The sequence below is a fragment of the Natator depressus genome, chromosome 11 (assembly GCF_965152275.1).
Source record: "Natator depressus isolate rNatDep1 chromosome 11, rNatDep2.hap1, whole genome shotgun sequence".
NCBI lineage: Eukaryota > Metazoa > Chordata > Testudines > Cheloniidae > Natator > Natator depressus.
In genome coordinates, this window is record NC_134244.1 from 39,457,099 (window position 1) to 39,473,931 (window position 16,833).

Genomic DNA, 16,833 nt, shown 5'->3' on the forward strand with positions numbered 1-16,833 from the left:
AAATGCTGAATGTATGTTGTCAAAGACTTACGGTGGGATTTTCAAAGGCACCTAGGTGCATCAGGAGCAAAACCCCTAATTTAAGCACTTTTGAAAATCTCATCGGTACTCTCCATACTTGCCTATTCAAACATCCTTTAGTTACAATTAATTTATATCAGTGATACTCAGACGGAGGCTCGCAAGCCTCTGGATCACCGGATCACCTCTGGAGCCCTTTTTAAAAATTTGCGTCACATTTAGCTATCTTCCAGTCATTTGGTACAGAAGCTGATTTAAACGGTAGGTTACAGACTACAGTTAGTAATTCTGCAATTTCACATTTGAGTTCCTTCAGAATTCTTGGGTGAATATCACTTCATAATTGTGACAATACAACGTGTGATTCTGCCAGATTACTGAGCACCATTGTTTCCACAGAATTAGAATTGCATGAACTGGGGGGGGAGTTGACAGCCTTGCCTCAATGGAATGACCCACGAAGGGAATAGAATACCTCTCTTTGCAACTACAAGCTTATAATGTGAAACATTAGAATAAATTTATTGGTAAATTGATTCTACGCTTGTTCAACAGAAAATGTCAGAGACAATGTTTTCATATTTTCCCTGTACTGTTTGTTAGGTTTCCAGTCTAGATAGTTCTGCTTAGAAAGTTTAAATTAATTGGAACGTAATTTAGAAAGAATGGATAATACCTTACTTCTAGAATAACTGCCTCTTCGGTTAACCTTTATAATTACAAAGCGGACTGGAAATCAATCTATACACAAAAGCAAGTAATTATGGAATTACTCTAAGATGATACCCGCTTAGAAAAATTACCCCCTAGAAAAGAAGTGTTACCTATGCTGCATAATTGACTCAACTCTATGTTGTTGCTATCTGGAATATAAATTAAATGAATATATCTCCAACAGTCTTAAGATACAGATCAATCAAAAGACTGCCAATGGAATCAAGAATCCCTCCCCATCACAGACAGGACAAAAAACTATCTGCAAGATAAATTTTCAATGATAAGAAGGACCAAATCCCCAATTTTCAGCAGTTGGACTAGTGCAAGGTACCTCTTCTGCTGGCAAAACTAAGTGGAGTATTGGTTTTTCCTAGTATACAATACTATTTGCATTTTCCTGTTTGTATGTTAACAAGCCATTTTTTTTCATATTTAGCTTCACCCTGGCAGCTCTCAGGTGAATATCCTGAAATGATATGCAGCTTCTCATAAGCCATTAGTCTTCTATAAAGAATTTGACACACACCCATTCTTAAAAAAAACCCTATTTGTCTCTTCTTGCCAGTGTTATTCTCAGAGACTATGGGGAGGGGGGATCCTGTTTGCCTCTTTTGGAGTTCTGTTCATATATTATGCAATTCAGTGGTTCTCAAAATGTGGTTCATTAGACCAGTGTTAGTCCAAAGAGAATTGGCTGGTCTCACAGTTTCCAGATGTTACTTCAGACACTAAGGTTTTGAACACCTGTAAACAAGGAAGAACCAGCTATGTAAAAACATAAGAACAAGAGCCATGAGGATCTAGCAGGAGAGACATTTCTTGAGGAGCTGGGAAACAAGAGGACCATTTGTAAGCACCACACCCAGGGGAGCAAAGAAAGGAGCAACATGAAAGCATTTAGAGAGTGAAGGGAAGGAGGACCAGGCAGCAAAGAACCAGATGGAGAAGACATGCAGATGGAAATAAGCAAGAGTTATGGCGGCAGAGAAACACATATCTAGGGAACACTAGGTGATGAGAAGAACCAATAAAAGTGAAGATAAAATGAAAAGCAAAAAGGAGACTGATTTTTTTTCTAAAAAAGGACATCTAGCACATTATAGAGTTACAAATAAATATTTTTCTAATATTACTTTTTACAGACACACACACACACACACACTTATTCTGCCACTGATTAATTTAGCTGTATTTTTAAACTGAGCCATTAGTGAACATGGACATATACTTGCTTATATATAGAATTCAAATGTACAAAATGTAAATATAATAATGTATATATAAAATCAATGCAAAGAAAAGTCTAGAAACCTTGAGTTTGGTGTGAAAAATAAAATCTGAAAATCTACTTTTTTTTTGTTTTAAACTGGAAGTTCCACTTCGGTGATTTTGACGATATCCTTGACTTACAATTAATTTTAATATGAAGTAAATGGAGAAATTTTAGTGAAACTTCAAAATGTCTACCTGCAAGGAAAACGATCAGTAGACACATATACATTGGATTTAAGCTTTCATTTTAGTTCTCCTGTGTTGCTGCATTAGCTTCAAACTACCAGACCAGGTATATTACTCGATTCTAAAACGAAACACAGAATTATTTACAAGTAAAATAGTTTGTAATTTTTAAGCATATGCTTAGCTTTTCCCATTTGAATGGTCCCTCTGTTTAACAAAGGAACTGCTCACATGAGTAAAGTTAGGCATGTGTGTAAACCTTTGTAGCAGTGGGGCCTTAAATGCTTTTTAAACAATCTATCTAAAACTACTCAACTGTTGCTGAGTCACTGACTGACAAAAAGCATTTCCTCCCCAGAATGAAGTCTGAAAACATGCCTGCTCCAAGAACAGTAAGTGCTTCCAATTTGCTTTTTAACCACAAGAACAGAGTCAAATACATTTATGCTGATTAATTAAAACTAAATATATTTTCTTCTATTTTTCAAGAAAAATGTTTAAGAAACAAATAAAAAAGTAACCATGCCAAGACAGAAATGAATGTCAAAAAAACAGTGATATTGGAAAATGTAGATCAGACACCCAGATCAGAGAGACCATTAATGGTACTCTGCCAAGGAGGAATGAATAATAACTAAGCCTGAGTTTTTGTGTTTAATGCCTCCACTAATCAAATTATATGGGAATTTTTAAGGGGATATGTATTTTAACATTTTAAAAACCCCCTTTCCTTCCTTTGTGACACCCTCTTTGCATTTCCTGGCTGATTGAAGCTATTCCAGAATGTGACATAAATATCAAAACTGTCATTGCAACCTAGTTTATCCATGGTATTTATGTTACAGAATGTTACAGCATTCTCAGATCTTTACTGAGTCAAAAAGTATCATGAGGATTCACATAACAGTAGTATTTCGTATATTGCTATTTCATATTTAATGTATTGTTACATAGCTGATAAAATGTATATGCAGCAAATACCATTAATGCCAAATAAAGATTAAAAGTTGCCCTGTCCGTACCAGTCTCATTTGATAAGCTCTACCCATTGAGTCAACCTTCCTTCACTCAGTGACCAGAAAACAATAATATCCCTACATTATAGAATCATAGAACTGGAAGGGACCTCGAGAGGTCATCTAGTCCAGTCCCTGACACTCAAGGCAGGACTAAGTATTATCTAGACCATCCCTGACAGGTGTTTGTCCAACCTGCTCTTAAAAGTCCCCAATGATGGAGATTCCACAACTTCCCTAGGCAATTTATTCTAGTGCTTAACAACTCTGACACTTAGAAAGTTTTTCCCAATGTCCAACCTAAACCACCCTTGCTGCAATTTCAGCCCCTTGCTTCTTGTCCTATCCTCAGAGGTTAAGAAGAAAAATATTTCTCCCTCCTCCTTGTAACAACCTTTTATGTACTTGAAAACTATTATCATGTCTCCTCTCAGTCTTCTCTTCTTCAGACTGCACAAACCCAATTTTTTCAACCTCCCTCATCGGTCATGTTTTCTAGACCTTTAGTCATTTTTGTTGCTCTTCTCTGGACTTTCTCCAACTTGTCCACATCTTTCCAGAACTGGACACAATACTCCAATTGAGACCTAATCAGCACAGAGCAGAGCGGAAGAATTACTTCTTGTGTCTTTCTTACAATACTCCTGCTAATACATCGCAGAACGATGCTTGCTTTTTTTGCAACAGCATTACACTGTTGACTCATATTTAGCTTGTGATCCACTCTGACCCCCAGATCCCTTTCCGCAGTACTCCATCCTAGGCAGTCACTTCCCATTTCATGTGTATGTAACTCATTGTTCCTCCTTAAGTGGAGTACTTTCCATTTGTCCTTATTGAATATCATCCCATTTACTTCACACCATTTCTCCAGATCATTTTGAATTTTAATCCTATCCTCCAAAGCACTTGCAACCCCTCCCAGCTTCGTATCGTCCGCAAACTTTGTAAGTGTACTCTGTATGCCATTATCTAAATTATTTATGAAGATATTGAACAGAACTGGACCTAGAACCAATCCCTGCAGGACCCCACTCATTATGCCCTTCCAACATGACTGTGAACCACTTATAACTACTTTCTGGGAACAATTTTCCAACCAGTTACGCATCCACCATATAGTAGCTCCATCTAGGTTGTATTTCCCTAGTTTGTTTATGAGAAGGTAATGCGAGACAGCATCAAAAGCCTTACTGAAGTCAAGATACACCACATCTTCCACTTCCCCCCCACCCCCAAGGTGCGTTACCCTGTCAAAGAAAGCTATCAGGTTGGTTTGGCATGATTTGTTCTTGACAAATCCATGCTGACTGTTATTTATCACCTTATTATCTTCTAGGTGTTTGTAAATTGCTTGCTTCATTATTTGCATTGATCCAAGAGGTCAGTGCAGACTGATACAATGTACTCAGTACTTCATGAAGCTAAGCATGCTGTCTCTCCAATACTCCAGAATATGCCACATTAGGGAACAGGAAGGAATAAAGTCATTATTCCGCATATACAGAACTCTTCATTGCTTACTGGTAATCAATTTTGTAAGACAGCTCTAACAAGCTCTTTTTACACTGTGACAGTATTAGTTTTTGCACTTCGATGCATAGCAGCAAAAATCACAGATAAAATGACTACACATACCTTTTTAAGATGTCCTAATCTAAGTTTGAAAATTTCTTCCTGTTCATGATATTCTGCTAGAGTCAACCTGCAAAAATAATATACAGTTATAGATGTTACTATCTTATAAAAGATACAGAAATATTCATATTTTAATGTATTTGTCAAACAACAGTAAATAGCATTCTTTATTTACCATTTATAACTACCAACACAAGATCACATTTAAAATTGTATCTGGATTTTTTTTTTTAAATAATATGTCATTCCATTATTTATAGAAATCTATCTGGTACTCTGAAACATTAATTGTTTATGCTAGGACCACTTCCCATTCAGGAGACCACTACTTAGTACGAGATCTTCTCCTTAACCATCTCCCATCCCAAAATCTTAGCAATTGCCTCAGTGCTTGGTTCTCAAAATATGTCACTCAGTGCACTACCACAAAGGAATCCATAGACAGTTTGAAAGAATCTAGTTTAAGACTCAGGATTTCCAGATCATTGTCTCCAATCATAGAAATTAGGGAAGGTAGTTAGGAAGTAGCATGGAGCGGAACTGCATCATGCATCCAAGTTGAACAACCTCAAATACCCAGTGAGCTGTAGTAATTCCACTCAAAACTGCAAGGAAACAGACTAAACAGATCCTCAAAAGAAGGGGAAATGGAGAAAAACGAAAGTTAAAACCACCTCTCAGTTCTCATTCAATGTGTCAAATCTGAAGGCTTGATCCCAAAGATGACAAAATGAGTGGAAGAAGATTAATCAGCTCACTGCCTGACATACTTTCCACTGTTTCTTCTGATACTGCAAAGTCTGCACCTTCCAGAAGTGAGGCCGGAATTTCAGAGTGTCATGTAAGGTCTCTAATACCAAAAAGAGTTCTCCCTCTTCAGGACTGATGGAAGGACTTCCCGAGACTTACTGCTGTTATACTTCAGAGTCTTCTATTCTTTGAAGCACCTCGTTCATCTTAAAATTGAAAGGGCTCTCCCCATCAAATAGGAGTAGGTCTCCACAGATCTGAGCCTTAGAATAACGTAGGAGTACTGAGGAACAACAACTAATGCCACCATAAGAATCAAAGCATCTGACATGTCATGCCTGTAAGACATGCTAGGACACTGAACACTTTTCAGTCACCATCTTAGAGCATTTTTCTACTTGTCAGAAAGGTGGTCAATGAGAAGACACATCTCTTCCCAAAGATGCAATTGGTACCTAGCCACACAGATCCCCAGAGAAATTTACTAAACATCTCTCACCAAAAGTCAAGCTTTTTGGTGTCCTTACCCAGTAGAAAGGTAAGAATTATCTTGGATTTTTGTCAACCTTTCAATTACTACTGACACCACTAATGAGCCAATATAGGTACAGAAATACTGGAATTCCTTATTGTCACTGCCTTTTTTTAAATATGGCTGGGATTGACACTGGAATCAACCAGATGTCTTTAGCAGGGTCCAGTAGCTCATTATTAATGTAGCAAGACCCTCTTTCTCTTAGTACTGCTGGATTTCATTCGAACAGTTAAAAAGGCTATCTACGGACATCTGAATTTCAGAGCTTCAGTCATACGTTCTAACATCTCGTGAAACTGGCTGATATCAGGGGGCAAAACAAACAAGGACGTGGCCACGTCCCCAGGAAAATTTGAGGAAGAAGCAATCCTTCCTTTTAAGACAATGTTGTTTCAAAGTGCCCAACAACTTCTTCTTTGTTGGGTGAAAGGCAGTTATGCACACCAACCGAGGGGACAATTTTACAGATACTGGTGTGGGCAGCAGAGGAAGTGGCAGTGAAGAAAAAACCTTAGCTGTCTGGGAGCAGCAGATGGGTGACTAGCAATAGGTTTTATGTCTGACCTTCTTCAAACCCACAAGGGAGAGGATATCCTGTCATTAAGGTCATATAGCCCACATGCTAAATGGAGAGCAAATGAATGGAGCCTCAAATGGCTTGTCCCAATAGGCCAGAGAAGTGAGCACAAGTGAGAACATGAGCCCTGGACAAACCAACCACTCCAGTTCCAAGAACTGTCACGATGAACCTGCCAGCTGCACAAGACAGCACCAAGGCTGAGCCAGACACTCACAGAAGAAAGGCCCTGACTGAGATTTCTCCTCAAGGTCCATGTCCAGTGTCTGATACAGGTACTGGATTTGTTAGGTTTCCTTGAGTAGAAAGGCAAAGAGCCTCGGCTGCCCAAAGGAGTCAAGATATGATGACCCTACACACATCATGGCAAGAACAAACTATTGGTTTGCATGTCTACTTCTAGAAACATGGAGAGACAATGCTCAGCAGATTTAGGTGGTGAAAGTACTTGGAGGCCACAATAAGAAAGTCAGAGGACCCCCTGATCTAGAATAAAGGCACAAACTAATCACTGGAAACATAAGTTTTATATCAAATCCTCCAGAAATCACTCTGGGCACTGAGTGAAAGTCCTTCAGCCACAGCTAGCTGAAAAAAAGGAAGGAACTAAGGCAGTTTAGGAAACCTGGTCCTTTCATAATCTTGGGTACCTACATGCAGAGCCAGGATAGGAAGTTTGTATAGCTCCAATAGGCACTGCTTTACAGGATATTCCTGAAGCTCAGTAACCCTTGAGAGGCACAACTCACAAGTATGAATATGCTGAGGTCACCTTGAAAATATATTACCATTTCAAGCGAGACTCTCTCCATCCTTTCACACTATGCCCAGTAAACAACTGTTTTTCTTACAGTATATTTTATTTACAAATCTAATGTGGTTAGAGGCGCTGCATAATGCATAAGCAATTTAAAACTGTTGACAATTTTTCAGAGAAGCTTATGAAATGCTAAATTTTACTGTAGGCACAATTAGTTTAATTTGTGTTAGATTACTGGTGAAGAGACAAACCTCGTTCCCACCTGGATTCAAAAACGGTGACTTGCTAGAAGTAGGTTAATTATTCCTTATTTGAACATTAAAGTGTGCTACCCCTCACATATTAGTTTATAGAAACTTTAATAGCAATATTACTCCTATTTATCACATGTTAAGTTCTAACAATGTACCTGGTGTCAGGTTTTTTTGGTTTATAGGCCACTACATCATTGTACTGCCCAGGCAAGTCACCCAAATTTTCAGGTTTAGTTTTTCTATTTGTTAGATGGGCCACATAATTTAGATAGTCTCTTTCATAGATAGATTTCAAAACTCTTGACAAAAATACTGAGGAGTACCCCTATTTGACTGATATATTTCTCTTCATTCTCCTCTTATGCAAGAACAGCTCAGTGATTTTTCTCTTATCAAAAATAATCATCAGGCACAGACCTATCATGGAAAATTTCAGCTAAAACCTGAAAATTTCAGAAGTGAATGACTGAAGACAAGGAGTTAAAACAGAAATTGTGATGCAACATAATTAAGGCTATGTTTTAGTCAGGTATTTTTAGTAAGTCATGGACAGGTCACGGGCAGTAAACAAAAATTCACGGCCCGTGACCCATCCATGACTTTTACCAAAAATACCTGTGACTAAAAATGAGTGGGGGGAGGGAAAGGGGATGGGAAAGAGGCGCGGGTGGTCCGGAGGTCCTGCAGGTGCTGGGGGAGGTGGCCCAGGGCTGGCAGGGGCTCCTTACCTGGCTCTGCATCCCAGCAGCTCCTAGCTGGTAGAGAAGTACAAGCGCTGGCTGCTACAGTTCCCATTGGCCGGGAACCACAGCCAATGGGAGCTGCAGGGGCAGGCAGTACGGAGCGCCTCCCCCCCCAGTCACCTAGGCACTCCAGGGTCATGCCAGTGAGAGCCTCCCACCACACGGTAAGTGCCACCCAACCTCCTGTCCGTAGCCTCCTCCCACACACCCAAATTGCTGCTGCTGGCCCAGGGGCTGCCTGCCTCTGGTTAGGAAATCACCAGCACCAAAACAGCTAAAGCTGAAAAGTGAAGGGAGGAAGTCACTATGTAAACCAAAACTGTTCTTTCTAAAAGCAATAATTTATTACTCACTTGAAGAACACAGAATCATAGAACTGGAAGGGACCTTGAGAGGTCATCTAGTCCAGTCCCCTGCACTTGTGTATACACACACACACACAAACACATACATACGTATGTGTGTGTGTGTACACATACAAACACCAAGTGGGGGGGTCAGTCTAACAAGACAATTGAATTAACAATAGAATACCAAGGGAGGAAAAATCACTTTTGTAGTGGTAACAAGGGTGGCCCATTTAAAACAGTTGATAAGAAGCTGTGAGTAACAGTAGGGGAAAATTAGTATGGTAAAATTAGTTTTTGTAATGACCCAATTTTTTCAATCTTCCCTCATAGGTCATGTTTTCCAGACCTTTAATCATTTTTGTTGCTCTTCTCTGGTCTCTCTCCAATTTGTCCACATCCTTCCTGAAATGTTACTCCAGTTGAGGCCTAATCAGAGCAGAGCAGAAGAATTACTACTTTTTTTTTTGTTTGTTTGGTCTTGCTTACAATACTCCTGCTAATATATCCCAGAATGGTGTTCACTTTTTTTGCAACAGCATTACACTGTTGACTCATATTTAGCTTGTGGTCCCCTATGACTCCCAGATCCCTTTCCGCAGTACTCCTTCCTAGGCAATCATTTCCCATTTTGTGTGTGCAACTAATTGTTCCTTCCTAAATGAAATACTTTGCATTTGTCCTTACTGAATTTCATCCTATTTCAGACCATTTCTCCAGTTTGTCCAGATCATTTTGAATTTTAATCTTATCCTCCAAAGCACTTGCAAACCCTCCCAGCTTTGTGTCATCCATAAACTTTATAAGTGTACTCTGTATGCCATTATCTAAATCACTGATGAAGGTACTGAACAGAACCAGACCCAGAAATGATCCCTGAGGGACCCCACTCATTATGCCCTTCCAGCATGACTTTGAACAACTTGATAACGACTCTCTGAGAACGATTTTCCAACCAGTTATGCATCCACCTTATAGTAGCTCCATCTAGGTTGTATTTCCCTAGTTTATTTATGAGAAGGTCATGAGGGACTGTATCAAAAGCTTTACTAAAATCAAGATATACCATGTCTACCACTTCCCTCCCTATCCACAAGGCTTGTTATCCTGTCAAAGAAAGCTATCAGGCTGGTTTGACACAATTTGTTTTTGACAAATCCATGGTGACGGTTACTTATCACCTTACTATCATCTAGATGTTTGCAAATTGATTGCTTAATAATTTGCTCCATTATCTTTCCAGGTACAGAAGTTAAAATGACTGGTCTGTAATTTTTTATAGATGGGCACATAATGGCTGCTTCCAGAAATTCAAACAGTGGGGGCTGGCATTAAACACTTAATTGCCTCGCTTGAAGTAGAATTAAATTTGGAATAGATTTTTTTTAAAGAGTTGAGGAGTTTATCTGTGCACTTCAAGTTAACAGTTGTTGAGGTACATTTCAACTGATGCCAATTAAGTGAGCTTATTATAAAAAATTGCTTGTTCGGTAATAAAGAAATCTCACATGGAACCATTAACCACTTGGGACACCAAAAATTACTAAGAGCTCCGGCAGACAAGGATAGTGTTTACATTGCGCTGCTCATTTAGTCAATTGCATCTAAACACAAGCATTGAGGGTTTCTTCAGGTGGTCAGTTGCCATCTTGATGAATACTCTGATTCACTTTCAAACTCATTAGACAAACATGGTAAGTTGTTATTCCTTTAATCATCCAACTACATCAGGAAAATGACCTGTCACTGGCAAAGCCACAGCCATCACCTTCTATTGGTTTTGAAAACTGTTTTAAAAAACTGTTCATATACAAAAAGCTGTTTTCAACCCTGGTTTCAATCACACTTTTTTGTAACCAAGCTAAAAAAATATTTGTTTTTCTCTACACAAGAAGCTACGCCACTGTCAAAACTAAATAAGGTGGTGCCAGAGGGACACTCTGCTGACAAGCTTTGTTACCAGATCATTTTTTTCAGCATAGCAGTGTAAAGGTATGCCTAATCACATACATGTATGTTGTACTAATGTACCTCTGTTTTAGTTAATTAATCTCAGCAATTCTGTACTTCCCTCCGTTAGGTATAAATAAAGCCTCTTCCCTTCGGCTATGGGCTAATTAGAACCATTATTCTCAGAGTGATGTGGGCACAGTGATGAGCACAATATGAATGCAGTAATGGAGATCAGAAAGAGTAAATGAATACTGAATACTAGACTGGAAAAGCACAATTAATAATTGTTTTAACACATGGACATGTGTTATCTGTCTAGCTCTGTAATGGGGAACAGCAGTTTTACTGTAGGTATCTTTCAGACAAGAAGAGGTATCACACTAACAAGACTACAACAAATCCTAATTAAAAGTTTGAAAAACCCCTAAAGCTCCTGGCAAAGGAACACGAGAGGCCCTTGTGTTCTGGTGATCCCAGGTCGCATAAAGGACCCCAGCAAATAACACACAATTGTTCAACAAAGACAAAATAGGCAGGCAGTGTTATACATAAAACAGCAGTTATATCAGGACCAAATTAACGTATACAAATGCACAGCTAGTCTTGATTCAATCATGATTAATATGTGTAAACTACCATTCGATTACTAAAATATAAAAAACAAACTGCAACTAACTTATTGGATATACAGTTGTCAAAAGAAGTCTTCAATGCTCAATTTGTATTCAATTTAATCTGCTTAATCAAACCTAAATTAAATGTGAATTTGAAAATTGTAAATATAATTAATTTGAGAATATTGTGAAGGAAGGACAGGAATAGCTATTTGTGAATTTGGAACAAATTGGACAAGAGAGATTCACGGTACAATTAAATATGCAATGCTCTTGTGAAACATGCAACTGAAGCAAAATTTATCATCTACTAATTAATCATCTACTAAAGCAGCAGAAAATCTCAGAAAATTTAACATGAATATAGACTAAAAAGACTTAGCCAAATACATTGGTCAGGTATATTCATGGCTAAGAGTAACAGTAACAACTTCTTGGCTTTTAATATATAGAACATTTACATTGGCACAAGCTTTGTTTGTATGGTAGAAAGTAAAAGCGACTACAGAGCTGTCCTGCAGATCTTACAAAACAACAAGAATGCTAAAGTCTCTACAAACATAACACAAGATTTACAGATCCCAATGTATGTATTCCTTTTTCTTAAGTGGAACAAAGAGTTAGGGATTGACAAACTGAGCAAGAAGAAATAGCTAGTTCCCCTGAAAACAAATATTCTAGAGAAGAGCCCATTTTAGTTCCAGCAATATTTCAAAAGAAAACGTCAGAATACAGCTGCAGAGGGAAGCATTTATATGAGAAAGAAGCACTTCTTAAGTGGTAAGTTATATATGAAAATGTAAGGGTTTTTGTGTTTTAAATTAGCATCTCTGAACAGCCTTCCTACAGTAAACTTTCTGAGAAGCATCACTTTTAGAAACAAACCACAATCAGTATTAACTTAAAGGTCTGTCAGTTCTAAATCCTGTTGCAGCCCCCTTTTAGTCTCAATTCTTCTGCCACCATGTGCAAAATGTGCCAGAAACAAATGATGCAGAGGTGAAGGGGATATTGGATTTGATAATCAGAAAAAGATGAACATTTTGTTGTAATTGTAAATATTTAAAATAATGATTTTTCTGATGATTAATGGTCACAATCAACCTGGGATCTAGCCAATTTCAAAATAGGAGTTTAAAAGAACTTTGAAGTACTTCTCCTGGTGCACCGGCCAACTTTTTGTAGTTTAATAACCACATTATCATATTTGTAAAAATGTGCTTCCCTCCTGATGTTGTATGGAAAACTCAAACAAAAGAGGAGAAATTATACAGGGAGATAGTGATAATGAATATACAGTATATATGATGAAGTGCAATCAAAAACAAAGTAAACAAATTGAAAAAAAGCAAAGTTTTCTTTTTTTCAATCTCTTTCCATAGTAGGTAAAAAATTTTCAGATAGAAGAGTAATTCTTAAATTGATGGTGTCCATTAAACCAGCACTAAAGTATTTAAATTAGAAGAAAAGATGCAAGATCATTTACTTTTTTTTAGCGCATTATTAATTTAGATGCAGGCCTTCAGATACTACAGGCTGTATCCAACTCCTTTCAAAGCCAACTGAAAGACTATTATCTTCTTCAGTCGAAGCTGAATTGGTCACCAAAAGCCTTCTTTACATCAATTTAACTGAAAGGAGAAGAAGGCTAACTCCACTGAAATCAGTGGAGTTACAAGTGTAGAATACTAGAATTAGGGCATGTCTAATTAGAGACTAGTAGACACATTGCATCAAGGCAAAACAGACTGATGCAATTTACCCAAGATTGCAATGATGCATTGCAGCTACATAGATTTTGGTGCAAGTTTCCTCAATTTAGACAAGCCATCAGTGAGAACAGAGTAAGTCCCTAACTTGCTGGCATATGGCATAACTGTTGGGGTTATGCCACTACTTGCGCTGCAAACAAAATGGACAACACCTAGGAAACTATGAAAAAGATTGATTGAATTGGTAAACTTACAGCTGTGGTAAACTGGGTCTAAGAAAGGGATCATTTTCTGCCCCATTGACAGCTTTATTTTTCCTCTGTTTTGGTTCCGAATTGGCAGATGGTGCTTGAGAATTATTCGTAGATGGAGGTTTTCGTTTGGCTAGGAGCTTTCTTTGCCTTTCGATATCTTCCCTTTGTTGATTCACCCATTCTTGCTGCCTGTAAAACCAAAAATATTGCATTAATTATTAATATTTTTACAGCTAACAACATTTTAAAAAGCAGGCTTCTAATAATGGCAACGATGGATTCTAATCCACTGAATTACCACGATCTCTTTTCTTGGTAAAAATGAAAAGCTCGTGAGGCATTCTTAACTAGGCACTGTAAATGTGAATATTTATTTTGGAGGGCAGAAGAAGAATTTGCATGATTTTATTTTATTTTGTATGTTTGTTTCTTGGTGTATTCTTTGTCGGATAATACGCTACAGATTTGCAATTTGGCAAGAGGAGGGTAATTGAAAAGGTTGTACTTTTTCTGTCAGTAATCATTTTTGTACAAATGAAGAGTAAGAGTATTTCAGAGTATGTTAAAGAGAAATCAAATGTTCCCTATTAGGTAGGAGTATTCTCACAAAGGTTTGGAAACATGTTGGTATAATTTTCTTTTGTAATAGGTTTCCAAAAGTGTAACATACATACTGTATTTTCCAGATTGGAAACAAATGGTATTCTGACAAAGTGGATATTATCACTTACAACCAACACCAAAAGAAAAGAAAAAGTCAGAGATGTCAATACAGAATATTAATATGGTTGTTTTACCAATCAGATACTTTAGCTGAGCTGACCTTCCTAAATAAATAATCAGTTGGGTTACACAGTAAATAACTATTGTATGTGTGGACAAAACACATAAGGAAGACTGTAAAAGCTAAATCATTAGATATTAACTAGGTCAGGGGTTCTCAAACATTTAGTGTGGACCCATTTCTGAAGAGTGTCTTCACAGACCAAATCCCTACCCAATCACAATCCCATTTGCATTCCCACATCTTTCTTGAGAAAACTAGAGTTTCTAGTGAATACATTAATACTTAACAATGTAAAGGTCAAATCAGTTTACTTTCCAAAGCATGTATCTGAAGTCATGAATTAGTTTCTTCCTCCCACTCCACAGCTCCACCCTCTGCCCCATCTCCCCAAGCTCCTTCTCTGCCCCATTCTCTGCTGAAGTACCTTGTTGAGGCAGCTCTTTTCCTGCTGGCGGCTACAGGCTCCTTTCCCCCATCCGCTTATGCTAGCAGCAGCCCCTAGTGGCGGCTGCTAGGTTTGCTCCTCCTTCTCGCTCCTCCTTCATTGCAATGAAGAGCCTGGATGTCTGTAGAAGCTGCTATAATGAAGGATGTGGAGCCAGCACCACGTGACCAGCAAGCCCTCCACAGACCATCAACTGTTCCACTGACCACCAGTAGTCGGTGGACCACAGTTTGAGAATCACTGATCTAGGTTTACAACTTTTTCTATCAATTGTGATGATTAATGAAATGCTGCTCAGTTAGTAAATTCACACTTGTTCTAAGGCTTGTTAAAATCAAGAGAGGCCCAATCATCTTCTTTCAAAAACAACAGGATTTAGCATTCTACATTCTGTTGGTTGATTAAGGGAGTTCTGTACTGTATTCTGAAACTTCAAAAAGCAAAGTGAAATACTACATATGAAAAGCAGCTCCAATCCTAGAAGCTCTTAGTAATAAAAAAAAAAAAAAATCCACTGGAGGGAACTGACAATTACTGAGAATTTTAAAAACATAACATTGACTAACTTCACAAGATTTTGAAATGCAAAGCCATCTGTCCACTGTTCAGTAAATGAAGCACCATGTCGAACTGTTGTAAAATGCCCGAGGCGTAGTCTGTCTTGCATACTCTTCTCTCTGCTTGCCAGCTTTTCTTGTGTGCTCTAAGAAAATCAAAATATTACCATTCAGTTTTTCTAAAGTGTTTAAAAGTTAGCAAAAAACACAGCCCTCCCTCTAATGTCTTTTTCTGAGTAGTAGATAAAAGAATGATGGATGGAAATAAGTTTCAACTACTCATATTCCAATTACCTCTGCAGAACCCATACATGTTATTTTTTCTGGCTTATACATTATCAGAATTTAGCTATTATTCATAATGATACACAAGCCAGAAAACCCAAGCTTGACTTTACTTGCAAATGTTACATGGAATTCAAAGACTGAGGGAAGAAGGCAGGGGGAATTTGAGCTACCTTTACACTGTCACAATTCAAGGCTGCTCAGCAGGCTGGTGTGTCCCCAGCACAAGAGCTGTCTATGGGATGCTCTACACTCCAGAGCAGCCCACACTCCCCCTAGTATGATGAACAACAGGCCTGCTACATCCTGTTCTCAGCATACCCTGGTGCTGGGGCTAGCAATGGTGACAGTATAGGCATCCGGGGTGACCCTGCATTGTGGGAATTCTTCCGCAGTCTCTTGCAGCAGATTTAAGGAAAAATTTAGTTTCTTTTCTTAATGTCCTGACTTGTCTTGTATTCATTGCATTAAACTAATTTTTCCATTCATTTTCCTTGACTTTTTGGGGTTGTTTTTAAGAAAAGCAGTATTGCTAGTGTTTAAGAATGTTAGCATTAAATTTGAAGTTCATATCTCATTTAGGTGAATGGGATGGCAGAGGGGTAAGTACCTGCTTTTGCTGCTCTTAATATTAAGCTGAAGATGGAAGGTAGCAGTGGATCTATTTACAGTAGAAATTCTCCTAGCTCTCTTATGTACTTTTCACAAAAAGAATGTCCCCAGTGAGCATGTTCAGAAGTGATTTTTCAATCACCTGTACATTTATTTTAAAACAGTTTGCCCAAAATTCACAAAAATGTTGAATGTCACCCAGAGGAAAAGCCACATGCTAAGGTCATATATTTTATGCTCAACAGTGATTGAATTATTAGTGAGCAAACAAACATTTATGTTCAAAAATGCATTTTTTCTACTCTTCCATATTTCAAAAATGGCTGAAGGGTATTTTTCTCAAATTTAAAATTAATTAGTTCTGGACTGAGAACGTAGAAAACAAAAACGTAGAAAGTTTCAGCCCAAACAGAAAGTTACGAGCAAGTGAAAATGGGGTGGAGAGTTTAATAACGGCACTCCATAGGTAACTATCTATAGTGCTTTCCACCACACACACTGAAAAAACAGTGTTCCACCTTACCTTTTCAATCAGAAGTTTCTTGCTCATTGAAATGCATTTGTTTAACCTTTCTTTATATTTTTCAAGTAGCTTTTGTTGTTCATCTATTTGTCTTCTAAGATCACAGTTAGCCTAAGAACAATATAAAAAAAAATGTTATATTTCAGATCAGTGTTATTTTATGGAAAATACTACAAATCAAAAACATATAACTATTATCAATACAAATGTATATCTTCAGTGACATGCACTAAAGCAGAATGCCTACATATATACAAATATATAAACAAAACAAC

The 16,833-nt window shown here is 37.9% G+C and overlaps 1 protein-coding gene across 1 annotated transcript in view; it reads right to left on the minus strand.

The window, feature by feature from the left end:
* The window catches only part of TLK1 (tousled like kinase 1), a 123,054-nt gene that overhangs the window by 27,615 nt on the left and 78,606 nt on the right, over positions 1-16,833 (minus strand). The window contains exons 9-12 of the mRNA XM_074967568.1: positions 16,559-16,669; positions 15,148-15,284; positions 13,350-13,538; positions 4,851-4,917 (exon numbers count right to left, since the gene is read on the minus strand). Of these exons, the coding sequence (XP_074823669.1) occupies positions 4,851-4,917; positions 13,350-13,538; positions 15,148-15,284; positions 16,559-16,669 (504 nt within the window). The remainder of the gene's footprint in view (positions 1-4,850; positions 4,918-13,349; positions 13,539-15,147; positions 15,285-16,558; positions 16,670-16,833) is intronic.